Source organism: Candida parapsilosis, contig 006372 (assembly GCF_000182765.1).
Source record: "Candida parapsilosis strain CDC317 annotated contig 006372".
NCBI classification, from domain to species: domain Eukaryota; kingdom Fungi; phylum Ascomycota; class Pichiomycetes; order Serinales; family Debaryomycetaceae; genus Lodderomyces; species Lodderomyces parapsilosis.
This window is the reverse complement of record NW_023503283.1, coordinates 585392-601131: the sequence shown is the minus strand read 5'-3', so window position 1 is coordinate 601131 and position 15740 is coordinate 585392. Positions and strand designations below refer to the sequence as shown.

At 38.8% G+C, this 15740-nt stretch overlaps 7 protein-coding genes across 7 annotated transcripts; 5 read left to right on the top strand and 2 right to left on the bottom strand. All coding sequences in view use genetic code 12, as the record gives it.

Annotated features, from left to right (window-relative positions):
* Window positions 1-446: 446 nt before the first annotated feature.
* CPAR2_402770 (F1F0 ATP synthase subunit e) lies at window positions 447-731 on the top strand (the record flags this gene model as incomplete). The annotated part of the gene is made up of 1 exon (XM_036811173.1): window positions 447-731. One exon carries the CDS (start codon window positions 447-449, stop codon window positions 729-731), a length of 285 nt encoding a protein of 94 aa, XP_036667637.1.
* Window positions 732-1024: 293 nt separating this feature from the next.
* Window positions 1025-2063, top strand: CPAR2_402760 (ubiquitin-protein ligase peroxin 10; the record flags this gene model as incomplete). The annotated part of the gene is made up of 2 exons (XM_036811172.1): window positions 1025-1070; window positions 1132-2063. The coding sequence occupies 2 exons, from the start codon at window positions 1025-1027 to the stop codon at window positions 2061-2063; spliced, it is 978 nt and encodes a 325-aa protein (XP_036667636.1).
* Window positions 2064-2217: 154 nt separating this feature from the next.
* On the top strand, window positions 2218-3240 carry MNN10 (alpha-1,6-mannosyltransferase; the record flags this gene model as incomplete). The annotated part of the gene is made up of 1 exon (XM_036811171.1): window positions 2218-3240. One exon carries the CDS (start codon window positions 2218-2220, stop codon window positions 3238-3240), a length of 1023 nt encoding a protein of 340 aa, XP_036667635.1.
* A 256-nt stretch (window positions 3241-3496) lies between these two features.
* Window positions 3497-7567, top strand: SWI1 (Swi1p; the record flags this gene model as incomplete). The annotated part of the gene is made up of 1 exon (XM_036811170.1): window positions 3497-7567. The coding sequence occupies one exon, from the start codon at window positions 3497-3499 to the stop codon at window positions 7565-7567; it is 4071 nt and encodes a 1356-aa protein (XP_036667634.1).
* A 996-nt stretch (window positions 7568-8563) lies between these two features.
* On the top strand, window positions 8564-9958 carry CPAR2_402730 (uncharacterized protein; the record flags this gene model as incomplete). Its single annotated transcript, XM_036811169.1, has 1 exon — window positions 8564-9958. The coding sequence occupies one exon, from the start codon at window positions 8564-8566 to the stop codon at window positions 9956-9958; it is 1395 nt and encodes a 464-aa protein (XP_036667633.1).
* Window positions 9959-10037: 79 nt separating this feature from the next.
* Window positions 10038-12584, bottom strand: HIS4 (trifunctional histidinol dehydrogenase/phosphoribosyl-AMP cyclohydrolase/phosphoribosyl-ATP diphosphatase; the record flags this gene model as incomplete). The annotated part of the gene is made up of 1 exon (XM_036811168.1): window positions 10038-12584. The coding sequence occupies one exon, from the start codon at window positions 12582-12584 to the stop codon at window positions 10038-10040; it is 2547 nt and encodes an 848-aa protein (XP_036667632.1).
* A 211-nt stretch (window positions 12585-12795) lies between these two features.
* Window positions 12796-14631, bottom strand: PEX5 (Pex5p; the record flags this gene model as incomplete). Its single annotated transcript, XM_036811166.1, has 1 exon — window positions 12796-14631. The coding sequence occupies one exon, from the start codon at window positions 14629-14631 to the stop codon at window positions 12796-12798; it is 1836 nt and encodes a 611-aa protein (XP_036667631.1).
* Between the last annotated feature and the right edge of the window lie 1109 nt (window positions 14632-15740).

Genomic DNA, 15740 nt, shown 5'->3' with positions numbered 1-15740 from the left:
GGCACGATACAGTTAAGTACTGCTCGAAGATTACAGGAAAAATACAACAATCTACAAGGAACCTCTATGCACTGATGTAGGGCTGCATTCGTTGATATTTGATTCCCTCAACAATGGAAAATAAAATACACCTGAGTTACAGTTTAAACTATTCTGTAATGAAGCAGTACAAATCACGCAAAAGGATTTGAAGTAGACACACTAGAAATCAAGGATACAGGGTAAGACAACAGCAGTTTACCCACGGTGGATACATTGACTATTTCACCGCAAAAATCAATAACATCACGTGATCTCTCAATGGACCAATGATATTACATACACACTACAAAAAGAAGGTAGCGCAAAAGTACCCCGAGTCGACCCAAAATGAAAAAGAAGAAAAACTTTTTCAGTTGCAAAGAGAGATATATACAACGACTATTTTCCACAGTTCAACATTAACCATGTCTACTACATTCAATGTGTTGAGATACTCCGCTTTGGGAGCTGGTCTTTTCTACGGTGCTTACCACAGATACTCATTGGAATCATCGTTTGCCAAACAACAAGCTGCTAAACAATGGAAACACGAAGAAAAATTAATTGCTCAAGCCAAAGCTGAATATCAAAAATTGACCAACCCACAAGTAGTAAAACCAGCCACTTCTGCCCCAGGATCGATCAATTGGGAGGATCCAAACTTGGATTTGGGTCAAGCTTTGGAATCATTGATTGCAACTTTGGATTAGATATGATAAGAAGTTATAGAGAATAATGAGGGTGCGAGAAGAGCCTTTGGTTTTTGGGGCTTGGCTTGATAGAGAGAGAGAGAGATTGAACTATCCTGTGTATACTAGTTAAAACAGTTTAATGGAAAAATAAGCATATATTTTGGTAAACGCCTTGTAAAGTGTGTGTATGGTGATCTTGTCTCATTAACAATTTGGATGTGGAGAAAAAAGTTTGACAAAGCGAGTAAACTTTTTGCCTCTTTCAACCACGGTCTAAATATATGATACAACAACAACAAGGGTAGAAAGCCATGAGTAATAGTAGACAGTTACCCTTTGCTGATGCAGCTACCATAGGTATGTATATGATGAGAGAGAGAGAGTGCAAAACTATTGTTGATATACTAACGCAGAGCAGTTAGGGCACATCAAAAGGATGCCTATTTTGAGTCTTCATATAGAAGTCAACTTCAAGATTTGATCCAAATGATCAAGGGTCAAAGGTTTATTAATGCCCATCCAGAAGAGATCACAGTATTTGCCAAAGCCATTTACTTGGCACTCACGACACTAATTGGAGCTAGAACATTAGGTGAGGAATATGTGGATTTGATATATGTGAATCGATCAGGAAAGAAGTTGCCCCGATTTCTACCGAGACTAGGTTTCATAGTGGCATACGCATTGATTCCATACATTGTCAACAAAACAATCAAGTATGTTCAATTAAAGAAGGAAAAGAATCTCGAAGACGGTAAAAAGGCAGACTCGTGGTTAATGAAATTTTTATCGAGCTATACTGATGTCTTGGACACATTATTGAATCTCCATATTGCCATTTTTTATTTCAAAGGTGAATTTTATTCATTATCAAAGAGACTATTTGGTCTTCGTTATGCATTTGGCCATCACAAAGAGCCAGAAAAGATGCAACGTGGCAATTATTCGCTTCTTGGTGCTTTAATGGTTATACAAATTGCTGTCAAATCGCTCATAAATTTGAAAGAGTACAGTGATGAGTATATCAACAAGGAGGATACCAGCAAAGAGAAATCAGTCGCGACTGATGAAAGTGACGCAAAAATCACTAGTATCACCCAGTTGAGTCAATTGAGTAACAACTTTGATTCCAAGTATTTGATCGATTTAAATGATGAATCGCAATTGCCATACTTACAAAATGAATCACGAAATTGTATGTTGTGCTTATCGCCTATGGTAACTCCATCGGCTGCAAATTGTGGTCATTTGTATTGTTGGGATTGCATAGTTGACTGGATAAGGGAGAATCCGGAATGTCCGTTATGTAGACAACAGTGTTTAGAACAACACTTGTTACCTTTGAAGTAGTTGAGATATAGATATGTTTGTACTCATCACTTCATGAATAACTTTGAATGCTTTTGTTTAAAGCACGTCGAAGAGACGAAAAAATAAAAAGAAAAAAAACTAAAATTGAGTAAACAACTTAAAGGCTGATCCAACTTGAACGGAGTGACAGATAATGAGTGGGAGTTACTCATTGCCATACTCGAATCACGCTGATGAGTCGCATCAGTATTCGAAAACATTCAAACCAAATCAGAAAACTTCATTACAAGAGTCAATACTCCAGCAAATTACAAAACATAAACGCATTGTTCTTTTAGTTATTACATTCATATGTCTATCCTTGTTTACAAATGTCCCATATTTACCCCACTTGAAACCTTCATCGCCAAAGGTTGTGATCATATTGGCAGCCAATGAAGGTGGCGGTGTGCTCAAATGGAAGTCACCACAAGAATGGTCTATTGAGAGATCATCAATAGCGAATAAAAAGTATTATGCCAAAAAACACGGATATGGGTTAACAATAAAAGACATGACTATAAAGAAGAGATATTCACATGAGTGGAGAGAAAGTTGGGAGAAAGTGGATCTTTTAAAACAAACAATGAGACAATTTCCTCAAACAGAATGGTTTTGGTGGTTGGATCTACATACCTATATCATGGAACCACAAATTTCATTAGAGCAACATTTTTTGAACAACTTGGAAAATGCCACTTATAGATCATTACAAACATTTAATCCATTGGGATTACCTACGGACATTCCTTACGTTGATTACTCACAACCAATAGATATGATTGTGACTCAAGATTGTGGTGGATTCAACTTGGGTTCATTTTTGCTTCGTCGTTCACAATGGTCAGAGATGTTGTTAGACATTTGGTGGGATCCAGCAATGTATGAGCAAATGCATATGCAATGGGAACATAAAGAACAAGATGCTCTAGAGACATTGTATTCAACTCAACCGTGGATAAGAGAAAGAACCGCGTTTTTACCCTTAAGAAAAATTAATGCATTTCCTCCGGGTGCTTGTGCCGATAAGGCGGACGACCCACAATATTTCTTTAAGGAGCATGATTTTGTTGTTAACATGGCTGGTTGTGAATGGGGACGTGATTGCTGGGGAGAAATGGAACATTATAAGGCATTATCGAAGAAGCTACATAAGAAATGGTGGAAATTCTGGTAGCATATATGATTAGGTGAGTGGATACATAGAGTAAGTGCAAATGGGACAGAGTGAGTAGTTTTTTATCATCATTGTATGACTTGTGATAGAATGTACAGTTGGTAATTGCAGTTGGGTAGCGTTGAACCTGGTGAAAAAAAAAAAACGTAAAAAAATATGACAAACCGAAAAAAACTACTTGTGCAAAGGTGTAAACACAAGAGGTTTTTACTCTGCCTTTAAAGTCATTACTTCCCCCCACTATAATTACCTCACCATGGCTGACCCAAATTGGCTCAGTGATCCAAGCTTTATGGATAATTTGGGTGATGATTTTTTGAATTCCATTTTTGATCAAAATCAGGGTCAAACATCTAGCCTGAGTCAACAACCACAACCAGCAGCATCACTGTCAGCACGACAACCACCACAACAACCACCACCACAACCGCAGCAAGCACAACTGTTTCAACAAGCACAACCACCACAATCTCAGCAAGTGCAACTGCTTCAACAGCAAGCACAACTGCTTCAACAGCAAGCACAGCTGTTTCAACAGCAAGCACAACTGCCTCAATCCATGCAGTTCCCACCATCAGCTCTGCAACCCCAGCTGCAGTCGAATACTCCACAAATGCGTACAGGAAGTATTCAGCAGCAAACACTTCCTCAACAGTTTTCTGGCCAGCAACAGATTCCACCGCAGGTGCAAGGCTCTCAGGATCTAAGTGCAATGTATATGCGTCAACCTTCGCAACAAATCAATGCCAATAAACAGGAGATGCTTTTGAAAATGAAACAGCAGATTCATAGACAGAAAATGCAAGCACAAGCACAAGCACAGGCACAAGCACAGGCACAAGCACAAGCACAGAACCAAACTCCAAGCCAAAATCAACAATTTCAACCTCAACTACAATCTGACTTATCGAGACATGTATCCCCTCATGGCTCTCAAGTGCCAACACCAGGACCCAATCAAGTAACTCCTACAATGAGTAATATGGGCAACGCTGCCAATGTGCAAGCTTTCCAACAACATTCACAACAGCCAACGCCGCACATACCTCAACAGAATGTACCACCACAAGCACAACAATTCCCCACGGCACAAAATCAAGCTTTCCAACAACAACCGACACCTCTTCAACAGCAGGCGATACCGCCTCAGCAACAGCAAATTCCACAACAACAACAACAACAACAACAACAACAACAACAACAACAACAACAGCAGCAGCAGCAGCGACAACGCATGCAGCAAAAGGCTTCGATAAGTACCCAAATCAGCGCGGAAACATTTCAAGCACTTTTGTTTGATTTCATGAATCGTCGTGGAACGCCCATAAAGCAGCCCATAATAATCAACAACAAACGAGTAAGCTTATTTATGTTCTTCTTGTTGTGTTCAAAATTGGGTGGTCATCAGCAATTGAAGAGATTCATCAATATCGATTTTCAACAACAACAACGTAATCCGTGGGCATTAATTGGAATGAAGATGGGACTCTATGCTGGAGCAAATTTGCAAGAGCCAGGGGTTAAGGAAAACTTAGACCGAGAAGTTTGTACATGTTATACAAATAACATTTTACCATATGAAGAGTACTATTCTACCCCAGCTGGTCAAAGAGATCTCCTGCAAAGAAAGGCACAATTTCAGAGTCAAATTATTCAAAAGTATCAGCAACAAATACAACAACAACAGCAACAGTTTAATCATCAGCTGCCACAGCTCCAGCAACAGTTCCCACAAGGTTTCTCACCTAATGTTGGTGGTGGTGGTGCTACGCCAATGATGGGAGCAAGCAACCAACAAAGTCCAAAGGTGAGTAATGCCCCTACTCCTCAACAACGGAAAATGTCGAGGGCTAGTAATTTGTCCAACCACAATTCTCCACAAGTGGGCAATTCACCTTATGTTCAGAATCAACAATTTAGACAACAACAACAACAACAACAACAACAACAGCAGCCACCATCGCAACCGCAATCACAAGGTCAGCAAACACCGCTGCAATTCACTTCACAACATAATACACCTCAAGTGCGGTCGCAACCAACCCCACAATTTCCTCAACAACAGGTCCCTCCGCAATTTCAACAACAGCAACAGCAGCAATTTCCTCAACAATTTTCACCACCACCACAACAAACTCAGGGTACGCCGCAGATGCCGCATCAGCTTTCAATGCAGCAGCAACAACAACAACAACAACAGCAACAACAACAGCAACAACAACAACGTCAACAACAGCAACAAAGACAGAAACAGCTTCAACAACAGCGTCAACAAGAGCAAAGGCAACAACAGCTCCAGCTTCAGCAGCAGCAACAACAACAACAACAGCAACCAGTACCACTTGTAGGGGGACAACAACTGTTTGAGCAAAAGTCGAGGCAGCCTCTGTTTCAGCAACAACAGCAACAGCCTCAGCCTCAGCCGCAACTTTCAAGTAGACAGCCTTCACAAGCTGGTACTACACCTCATATCAAGAAGGAAGTCACTAAAGAGGAGGCAAACGTTTTACGAAACTATGTTCCTTTTAAAAGAATTCTTGATACTCATGGGAACCATCATATGAAAGAGCTTTCAATGCTATCGGGTGAAATCGAGGCGACTAAACCAATATATTTGTTTGCTCCGGAGTTGGGTACTATCAACCTACAAGCGTTGTGTATGGCTATCAAGAGTGATCAAGGAATCCAGAGTTCTGAGGTTGTGAATGCATTGAATACCTTGCTAGTGACCACCTCCGACTCCAATTATACATTTTCAATCAACGATTGTATTGAGTTATTGGATTCGTTGTGCAAGTTAGGGGCAGAAGTTTTGCACAAGGTGATTCACGGAAAACCTTCGGAAAAAGATGTGGTTGAAGAGGATGTTACCAAATTGAATCCTCATACTACAATTGATGACATTTTCAGCAAGTATGTTAGTGGCAAGGGTGAAGATATCCTGTACGTTGTAAATTCATTAACTGGCGAATTGATTTGTGAAGATGAAGAAGATGAGGACCAGATCAATAATTTGTTTGACTTGGTCAATGAAGATGAGACTGGTACGCCGCAATCATTGTCTCCACCACCACCTTCCTTGCAAGTGGATGGCGAGCCACGGGAGTTTTACATTGATGATTATTCAACAGCTTTACAAAATTTCAAACTGGAGAATAGAAACCATTTTAGTAAATTGCAAACGAAAAGTGCAACTAATGATCAGGTGTTTTTGATCGACGAGTTGATTACGATTACAATGATTTTGAGGAACATTTCGTTTTCAGAGTTCAATAAGGAGGTGTTGGCGAATAATGGATTATTCAAGGACTTGTTGTTTTCAATAGTCAAGAATATTGCCATGCATAGAGACAAGTTTATGTTTAGCAGGAAAAGGTTGTGTTTACTCAAGGATTGTCTTTTGATGTTGGATAATATTGCCTACTTTGTACATTTACGATCCCTAGAGGAAGCTTTTCTTTCATTTGTTTTGATTACCAGTTTTGGACCCGAGATCAAAGAAGTGTGGACAATTCCAAGATGCAATCTTGATACTCATTCCTATTTTTCATTTGCAATTGATGCATTTACCAAATTATTGGTTCGAGAGCCTTTTAATAGATCTTTATTACAAGCGGTATTGACGGGAAGTTTAAATTTGGGAATGACTACAAGCTACGTCAATAGTTTTGTTGTTTCACAACACGATCAAGAGCATACTAGAAAATTGATTAATTTGTATTTGGGTGAAAGCGCCAAAGACTTGAAAAATGGTGTGTTGTTAACAAGAGCGTTTCAACTGTTGATGAGCATTGTCCCTTATGATGCCAACAGTTTTGAATTTTCAAAATTTGTATTTCTTCGAGCACCAACGATTTCGCAAATGTTTTTTGGAGCAAAATTGATTATTGATATGGCACCTATTAATGACTTGCATACATTTTCAGACAAGATTTCATTATATTGGATTTTGTATAATCGAGAATTGATTTTAGGGAATTTTGTTCGAATTGTTGTTGCATTGGCTTCAGAAACTGGCAAATTCCCCAAAGAATCACCCGAACATACAATTTTATCATCATGTTTGACTAAAGCGTTGATTGTGGTCAATTCGTTAGTGGAGAATGCCGTGGTGGCCAAGAACATTGAGTATTCGGGTGAGACTGATTACAAGAATGCTGATTTGATGAATCAATTGACTGATTGTTATGCATTTCCGAGAATCATACCTGATATTAATTTGACTTTGGATACGTTCCTAGCACCAACAATTGATAACGATTTAGGTAAAGAAATTGTGAGGTTGTTGAGGTATTTGAAAGATTTAAAAGCCTGCGAGGGAATATAAGGAGAGAGGAGTTTGAAGTGTGAGAGAAAAGGTTTTGTTGATCTTTGAAGTTTTTGTAGATTATTTGTATTAATTTAGATAATGTAATTGTAATATCGACTATGATGTCGTAGAGAATAAAGCTTTGCAGTGGTGCGGTTGATGAAAATTGAGGAATCTCGTCTCCAAATATGTAAGCGCAATTACGCAACTGAATCTTACTAATTAATACAGTTCCATTGGGCAATCTTTTGACAAAGGAGTGTGGAGAAGAAGTATTGCAATATATGTGGTTAGATAACGATTGACAATCTTTTGGAGTGCATTGGGGTACACATCAAAACCTTTTATCTCGTTTCTGTCTTTTTGTTAGTGAATTGCGCAGTTGCGTCTTTTCCAGTATAAGGGGGAAAAGATAAGCAAGTCAAAGAATTTAATCCAACAAACGAAGTTGCAAATAGACTAGAACATTTTGATAGGGAATAATGGGGAAGAGGGGGGGATAGAATTGATTAGGAATAGGAGCTATTTGCCGAGAGAGCTTTTTGTTGCACCTTTCTATGGGGTATGTCTTTCCCAACATTTGTACCGTATGATTATGTAATAAGAAGTACTTCATTTTCGGAGTTTCCCACATAGATCTGGCCGTATTGGCTTATTCCATAAGTATCTCGCCTCTTTCGCGATTGAGTCATCAATCCATTGTTGAAGGTGTATAGTGCTTTCTTTTCCAGAGACAAAGCAAAGAGGAGAAGGGATGGTTGAACGTATCTTTGTGAAACTTTAAAGTTGCAAAAGATAGAATAGTTCTGATTGTGTTTTACAGATATGCACATTTTAATTATACTTTGCAAGATTTATGCAATGTTTTACCATTTGAGGAATCCCTATCCAGGAGCACCTATCTGTCCTAAATCTAATGGTATCTCCACTTTTCTGCAGATTTCTCTATCTATAAATATCATCTCGAGTAACCCATCCAACTTGAAACAATCTTAACTCACATCAAATACAACCATGACACCTGCTCAAGTAGCTTTGAGGCTAGACAATACTATACCTCAACTATCTCCAGAGGCAACAGTAACAACACCAACAGAAACCAAAATTGATACGCCACCATTATTAGCTGGTAAACATACTTTACCTGCAAGTTGGTGGTTTAACGAAAACATTTTCAACTTGGAGAAGCGGGCCATTTTCCACAACTCATGGTTATTTTGCACTCATAAATCAAGATTTACCAAACTGGGAGACTATTACTCATTTCAAGTTGCCGGTATTAAATTCTTTATCATTAAATCAAGAGATGGCGACTTGAATGCGTTCCACAATGTTTGCCGTCATCGTGCGTTCCCCGTGGTGCAAAAACAATCAGGCACAAGCGCAGTCTTGACTTGCAAATATCACGGCTGGAGTTACAATTCCAATGGGAAATTATCCAACGCACCACAATTTGACAATGTTGAAGGGTTTGAAAAGAGTGAAAATTCCTTGTATGCAATCCCAATCCATGTTACTCCACAAGGTTTGGTTTTTGTTAATTTCAACCAAGATGCAGTCAAGTTTGATGATTGGTTTGGTGGATTGACTATTGAATTGAATGAGTTTGATTTCGACGATTATGAGTATCATATGAGTTATGAATTACATGGTGATTTCAATTGGAAGACGTTGATGGATGGGTACCAGGAATGTTATCACTGTCCCGTTGCACATCCAGGATTGAATTCGGCATTCAAGATGGAGACTTATAAGGTAGTTCCCAAGAATAGATACTGCCGCCATTATGCCACCTTGATTAGAGAAGAGCCAAAGGCGGAGAAAAAGGAGCGAGTACATGAAGGCTCGTCTTGGTTTGGGTTTGGTAAAAAGAAATCACAAGAGGATACTGTTACCACTGCCGAACCAGAAAAGACAACCACTGGTAACAAGGGTGGTGAGTTTGATGGATTATGGGTGTACTTGTTTCCCAACAATGGCGTCAATTGTTACTCTCCTGCATGGTACTCTATTCGAGTTTTGCCATTAAGTGCCACCAAAACAACATTGCAATATGACATTTACACCAAAAAGGGAATTGATGAAGCCACAAAAGCAGAATTTGTTGACTTTTTGCAACAAGTTGAAATTGAAGACTTTAACTTGTGTCAATTGACCCAACAGAATTTGAATGAGGGCATATATAGTTCAGGATATTTGCATCCACAAAAGGAGAATGGAGTATTGTATTATCAAACTTTGGTGCGTGATGCTATAAAGAACCATCTTGACTTGGAGAAGGCCAATGGTGGGAAGCACATTGATCCTGCTGCTATTCCTGGACCGGAAAAGAATAAAGAACTCGAAGAATTGGAAGGGATTTGTCAGTCGCTTGATTGTGGGAGCCAAGATGTTGGGTTGAATTGGTGAATACATTTACTAATAAATTATGCCTTTTGATTAATCTACATATGAAATAGTTGTTTACTAAAAAATGATGACTTGTTCCTCAAAGTAGACCCAACTTTTCCATTCTCACTTCAACAGCTCTACGATGCGCTTCCAACCCTTCAACAGCAGCCAATGTCATTACTGCTTTACCAATACTTTTCAATCCTTGTTCAGTTACATCTTGAGAAGTAATGAATTTTTGAAACGTTGCAGTGTTGACTCCGGAATATTGTCTGGCGTATCCATAAGTTGGCAAAGTATGATTTGTACCACTTGAATAATCACCACATGATTCAGGTGACAACGCCCCCACAAATACCGACCCTGCATTTTCAATAGAATCAGGCACATATGAGGCTGCATTGTTGATTTGTAAAATCAAATGTTCTGGTGCATACTGATTGGATAATTCAAATGCATCTTGATATGACTTTGTGAGCAAAATGTATGAATGAGCTAAACATTTACCAACAATTTCTTTTCTTGGTAATGCCAAAGCTTGTTTCGTGACTGCTTGTTGAAACTCCTTCAATTTAGTCGTTGATAAACCAACTCCAATCAAGATGACTTGAGAATCAACACCGTGTTCGGCTTGCGACAATAAATCACTAGCTACAAAATCAGCATCTGCATCTTCATCAGCAATAACAAGCACTTCGCTTGGTCCTGCAGGCATATCAATTGAACACAACGCTTGTGTGTCATTTTGTACATACATCTTGGCGGCAGTGACAAACTGATTACCAGGGCCCAAAATTTTGTCACATTTGATTACTGATTCGGTACCGTACGCCAACGCCGTTATTGCTTGTGCACCACCAGCCATAACAATACATGACGCGCCCAACTTGTGAGCAACATATACAACTTCAGGTGTCAATTGACCAGTGCTTCTTGAAGGTGGTGAGGCAATGACGATATTCTTACAGCCAGCCACTTTTGCTGGCACACCCAACATCATAGCTGTTGAGGGCAAAACGGCAGTTCCACCAGGTACATAGAGCCCGACATTTTCAATTGGCTTGGCAAATCGTGAACAATAAACACCCGGTGCTGTTTCAACAGTCATTACTTTCTCCTTGGGTAATTGAGCAGCATGGAACTTTTCAATATTGGTCATTGACAAATCGATTGCATCCTTCATTTCCAGCGAGATGTTCATGAGCGATTCTGGGAACGGAGCTGAAAGAACCGGCGTGTCTAATGTAACACCATCGAATTTGGCAGTCAATTCCAATAATGCCTTGTCTCCATTGGTTTTAACATTTTCAATAATTGGTAGTACTAATTTCATAATTTCAGATGTCTTTTGTGCTGGTCTTGTCATGGCTTTGGTAATAGCAGGAGATGTTAAATCACTAGCATCAATGACTTCCAATTGGAAATCGGCATCTTGTGATGCATTTTGTGTTGGCGCATTTGGGGGGCTATTGTCCTGTTTCTTTTCCAAATATGCTGGTTTAGCATCTCCTTTGCGTCTTGTCACTTTAAACGACTTGACATCAAGGTTCTTTTCAACATCACTCAATTTAACTCCGTTCTTGGTACACCAACACATGACAAAGTATAATAAATCAGCCGCTTCCCAAGCAACTTCATTCTTGTTGCCCTTGGCATCAATCAATTCATCCAATTCTTCCTTCAACTTCGCAACAAGCAAGGACTCATCATTAAACAATCTCTTGGTGTATGATCCTTCGGGAGCATTTTCAAATCGATCTTGTAAAGTTGCATCCAATTTTGATAATCCGTGGCCACTCGATTGCAAATCGTCACCAAAACAAGTATACTTGCTGGTTTTGTGGCAAAATCCATATCCTTTACGATTTTCCACCACAAATTTAACAACATCAGAATCACAATCTTTTGAAACTTGGAGAAGTTTTTGAGTAGCGCCACTGGTTTTACCTTTGTACCACAATTCATGAGTTCTTTTCCTTGATTGGTATACTCCAACTTTTTCATCAATAGCGGCAAAAATTGATTCTTTGGAAGAGTACACAATTCCTAATGCAGTATATTGTGGAGCTGGAGAAGTGATTAATGTAGTGAATAATCCATCTTGTCTATCAGTAACTAAAGTATTGACAAACGTGAACGAAATTGAAATTTTGCCATTTTCTTGTTTCTTTGTGGTTAGATTTTCTGATGGTAAAATGACAGTATATCCTAATTTGGCCAATTGGTCAACTTCATCTTGCGATGCATCACTTTTAGTCATATCATAATACACATCTCTATTTTCATCATTGTTGTATTTTGCTAAATCATTCAATTTTTCACAAACAATTAGTGACAGATTAGATTGTAATACAGGACTAGCAAATCTTTCATCCGGTAATCCAGCGTTGACAACAGACTCGTACTGTGTTTCATCAGACAAGAATATCTTTTCAACTCCCAAGTTCAACAATTCTGTAATTTGATCCACAGAAACATTCTTTTCAACTTGAACAAATATTGACAATTGTGATTGAAATTGTTGTATCCAATGCTTACTCAAATTGAGTGAGTCATATGGAAACAAAACATGGCCCGCGATGCTCAAGTCGTCCAACTTTGGATCCTCCGGAGATGAGAGTAGTGGTAATATAGGGAATGTCATTGGTGGTAGGAGTTTTATCTCTCCAGACTTTTTTTGCAATGCATTTTTTTTTTCAAAAGGTCCAGAAATGACTAATCACCAAAATTGGTAGCATTGAAGGGGTCCATTTTGAATTTATCAAAACCCAAAGAAGATCTCTACACAGCTTTCTCTTTCTTTCCCAATTCTCATTATCATTACTATATATATAAATGCTAATAGCACGGTGCTATTAAAAGTTGAATTCACCTCTGAACTGATTCAAATCCATATTAGGTTTCACCAACTCGACCAAATCTCTTCTTTCCATCGATATAAATGCCCTCTTTAATGTTTCAGTCAATGCAGTAGATTGATTATGATTCAATGAGGATGAGCCAGAATCGACACCTTCAACTTGATGCATAGACAATCCAGACAAAAGATGTTCAGCAGCTTCCTTGTAACAACCAATATTTATACAAGAAACGCCCAAGTTATATCTTGCTCGTACAAATGTGGGTTTCAATTGCAAGGCTTTGAAATATGCATCAACAGCTTCTTCTGATCTATTGGAGTTGGCCAAGGATGCGCCCAATCTATTCCACAAGATTGGATCATCAGGTCTGATTGTTAGTGCAGCTTTAAAACAATCAATTGTCTTGTCGAAATCTTCATTGGCATAAAATAATACCCCCAATCCCATTTGCACATCGGAATCCATACTAGCCCCATCAGGTGATAATTGTGCTGCTTTCAAAAATAAATCAGTGACTCTTTTGTTCAATGAGAAACGATCTTCATCAGTTAGTTCAGGATTTTCTCTTCTTGCTTGCTCAGCTACTTGAGGATACTTTGTGGAAATCCATCTTTCCAATGTAGCAAAAGCAGCATTGTCATACCCTTCGTTAATGTACGAAATTGCCAAATTCATTAAAGCTTCCGAATTTTCTGGGTGCAATTCAAGACATTTTTCCAATGCAGTTATACCAGCAATCTCCTTTTCATTTTGAGTTTGTACTTCACCCAATTTCAACCACGCATCAACATGATTTTGATCTTTCTGGATGGCAGCTTCAAATGCCAATGCCGCTTCAGACAATTTAGCTCCATTTTCCATCAATTGGATACCAATTTGGTATGGATCTTGATCAGCTGGTAAGTCAAAGAATTGATTATTTTTAGCATCTTCAAACTTGTAATCACCAAAATGAGCCCTCGTGGTAGCGTATTTGGCAAAATCTCTTTCCCAAAGATTCATATCTGGAGGATAAGTTTCACCTTGAGTACTTTTGAAATCTTCATATTGTCGTTCAATGAAATCGTTTTCAAATGATTCCGAGTTGAGACTATCCCACACTTCTTGGAACGTGGCCTGGTATTTGTCATCAATGACTATATCGTCTTTATCATCAGCAACTTTAGCTTCCTCTTTAGCTTGTTCTGAAAGCTCTTCAATTTTTTTAAACTGATCGTCCCAATCAACTTGTTGTTCAGTGTCCTGCTTCTGTTCTTGATTTTGTCTCTGCATTTGAGGCTGTTGTTGTTGCTGATAAGTAGACATTCCCATGCTGCTACCCATCATCGGACGATACGACATCATTGGTGCACCACCATACCTTGAAAATGGTTGGTTATGCTGTTGATTTTGATGTTGTTGCAATGTTTGTGGTTGTTGTGGAGCAGTTTGAAACTCATTGGCCCACTGGGTATTAACAGGAGCAGCATTTTTAATCATTGGCGAAGCAACTTGTGGCACTGGTGAGTTAGACTGTTGTTTAAAATCCTGTGACCAGTTATTTGGCTGTTGTTGCTGAGGAGATGGATGCATAGTGTTTAACTCATGTCTCATTTGTTGATATTGAAATGACGATCCTTGAGGTGCCGCATTATTCATGAACTGATCCAAATTTTGTCTATCTCTAGCATTAATCAAGTTGTCTCTTTTGAAACCTTGGTTTTGGATGACTCCACCAAGTGGTTGAGAAGCTTGTTGTTGTAAAGACCTATCTTGTTGGGTATGTTTGTTTAATTGTGAAACAACGTTGTTGTTAACAGCACATTCTGATCCTCCACCGACGAATGACATTGTAAGTAACTTAGGGTTAGGCTAATGTAGTAGAAAACTGAATGCTATCTTTTGTTATCCTTATGGAAAAGGGTGGTATGGTTCTTGATTAAATGAATTAGTAATAGTACCCACAGAGATCACAACTTGAATGATTTTTAGAGAATTTTTTTTGCCCTCTCACCCTCTACCCCACCATTGAAAAAAAAAAGGAGTCATGGGTTATATGCAGTACTGAAACTTCCTCGGTTCATAAAAGTTCACATGCTAAATGAATCAAAAAACACATACAATAGTCTACAAAGTTAGTGTGGTATCAGCAAGGATGCAGTTTTTCCAAGGGGGACTACAGGCCAGCCAGCAGTCTAGTCGTTTTGTGGTTCATTGAAGAATGAGATGAGTTGTTTTTACCGTGAAGAACCGAACTTGCAAAAGTGGAAAATTAAATTCCGACGCGGAATTTTCCATTGTCAGTTGATTATTTTTTCTCCTTCATGTAACTCCGCTCTGTGTCGCATAATCGCATTGTCGCAACGACTGTCCTCATAAAAAAAGCGACATTACGGTTGATGATTCTTTGAGGCTACGTTGTGTGTAACTTGGGAAAGGTGCAAAGAATTACAAAACAAGTACAATGAAAGTCAACTTTGCCGTATAACTGTTGAAATATCTGTATGGAAGCACATTACCAGCTCTATTACTACGTCGGCTAATAGAATGTATCTAAATTCATATCGAGAGGTATAGTGCTGTACTGTACACCTACAAAAACTTGCCGTGAAATATAGTGACCAAGAAGGTGCTCTATCGTGTGGTTTAAGCCACAATGTTATGTAGCCCCATTTCAAACAAGTATATCGAACGAAATCACGACAACGAGGCTTATGGAGAAAAAATTGTAATTTCTTGAGATCTAATTGATAACAATAGATCTAGTTACATATACAGAACTGGTAATAATTGAAATTGCACATCACAATACCAAATACCCCCTTCTTTTTAAGGAGACCATTATTCAATGAAACGTATTGTCGTACGGCATTACATCATGACGTTGTATGGTTACATCCAAGCAATGGGAACTTTTCATGACAATGGAAACTCACCACCACATGTGATGACAGGGCCAA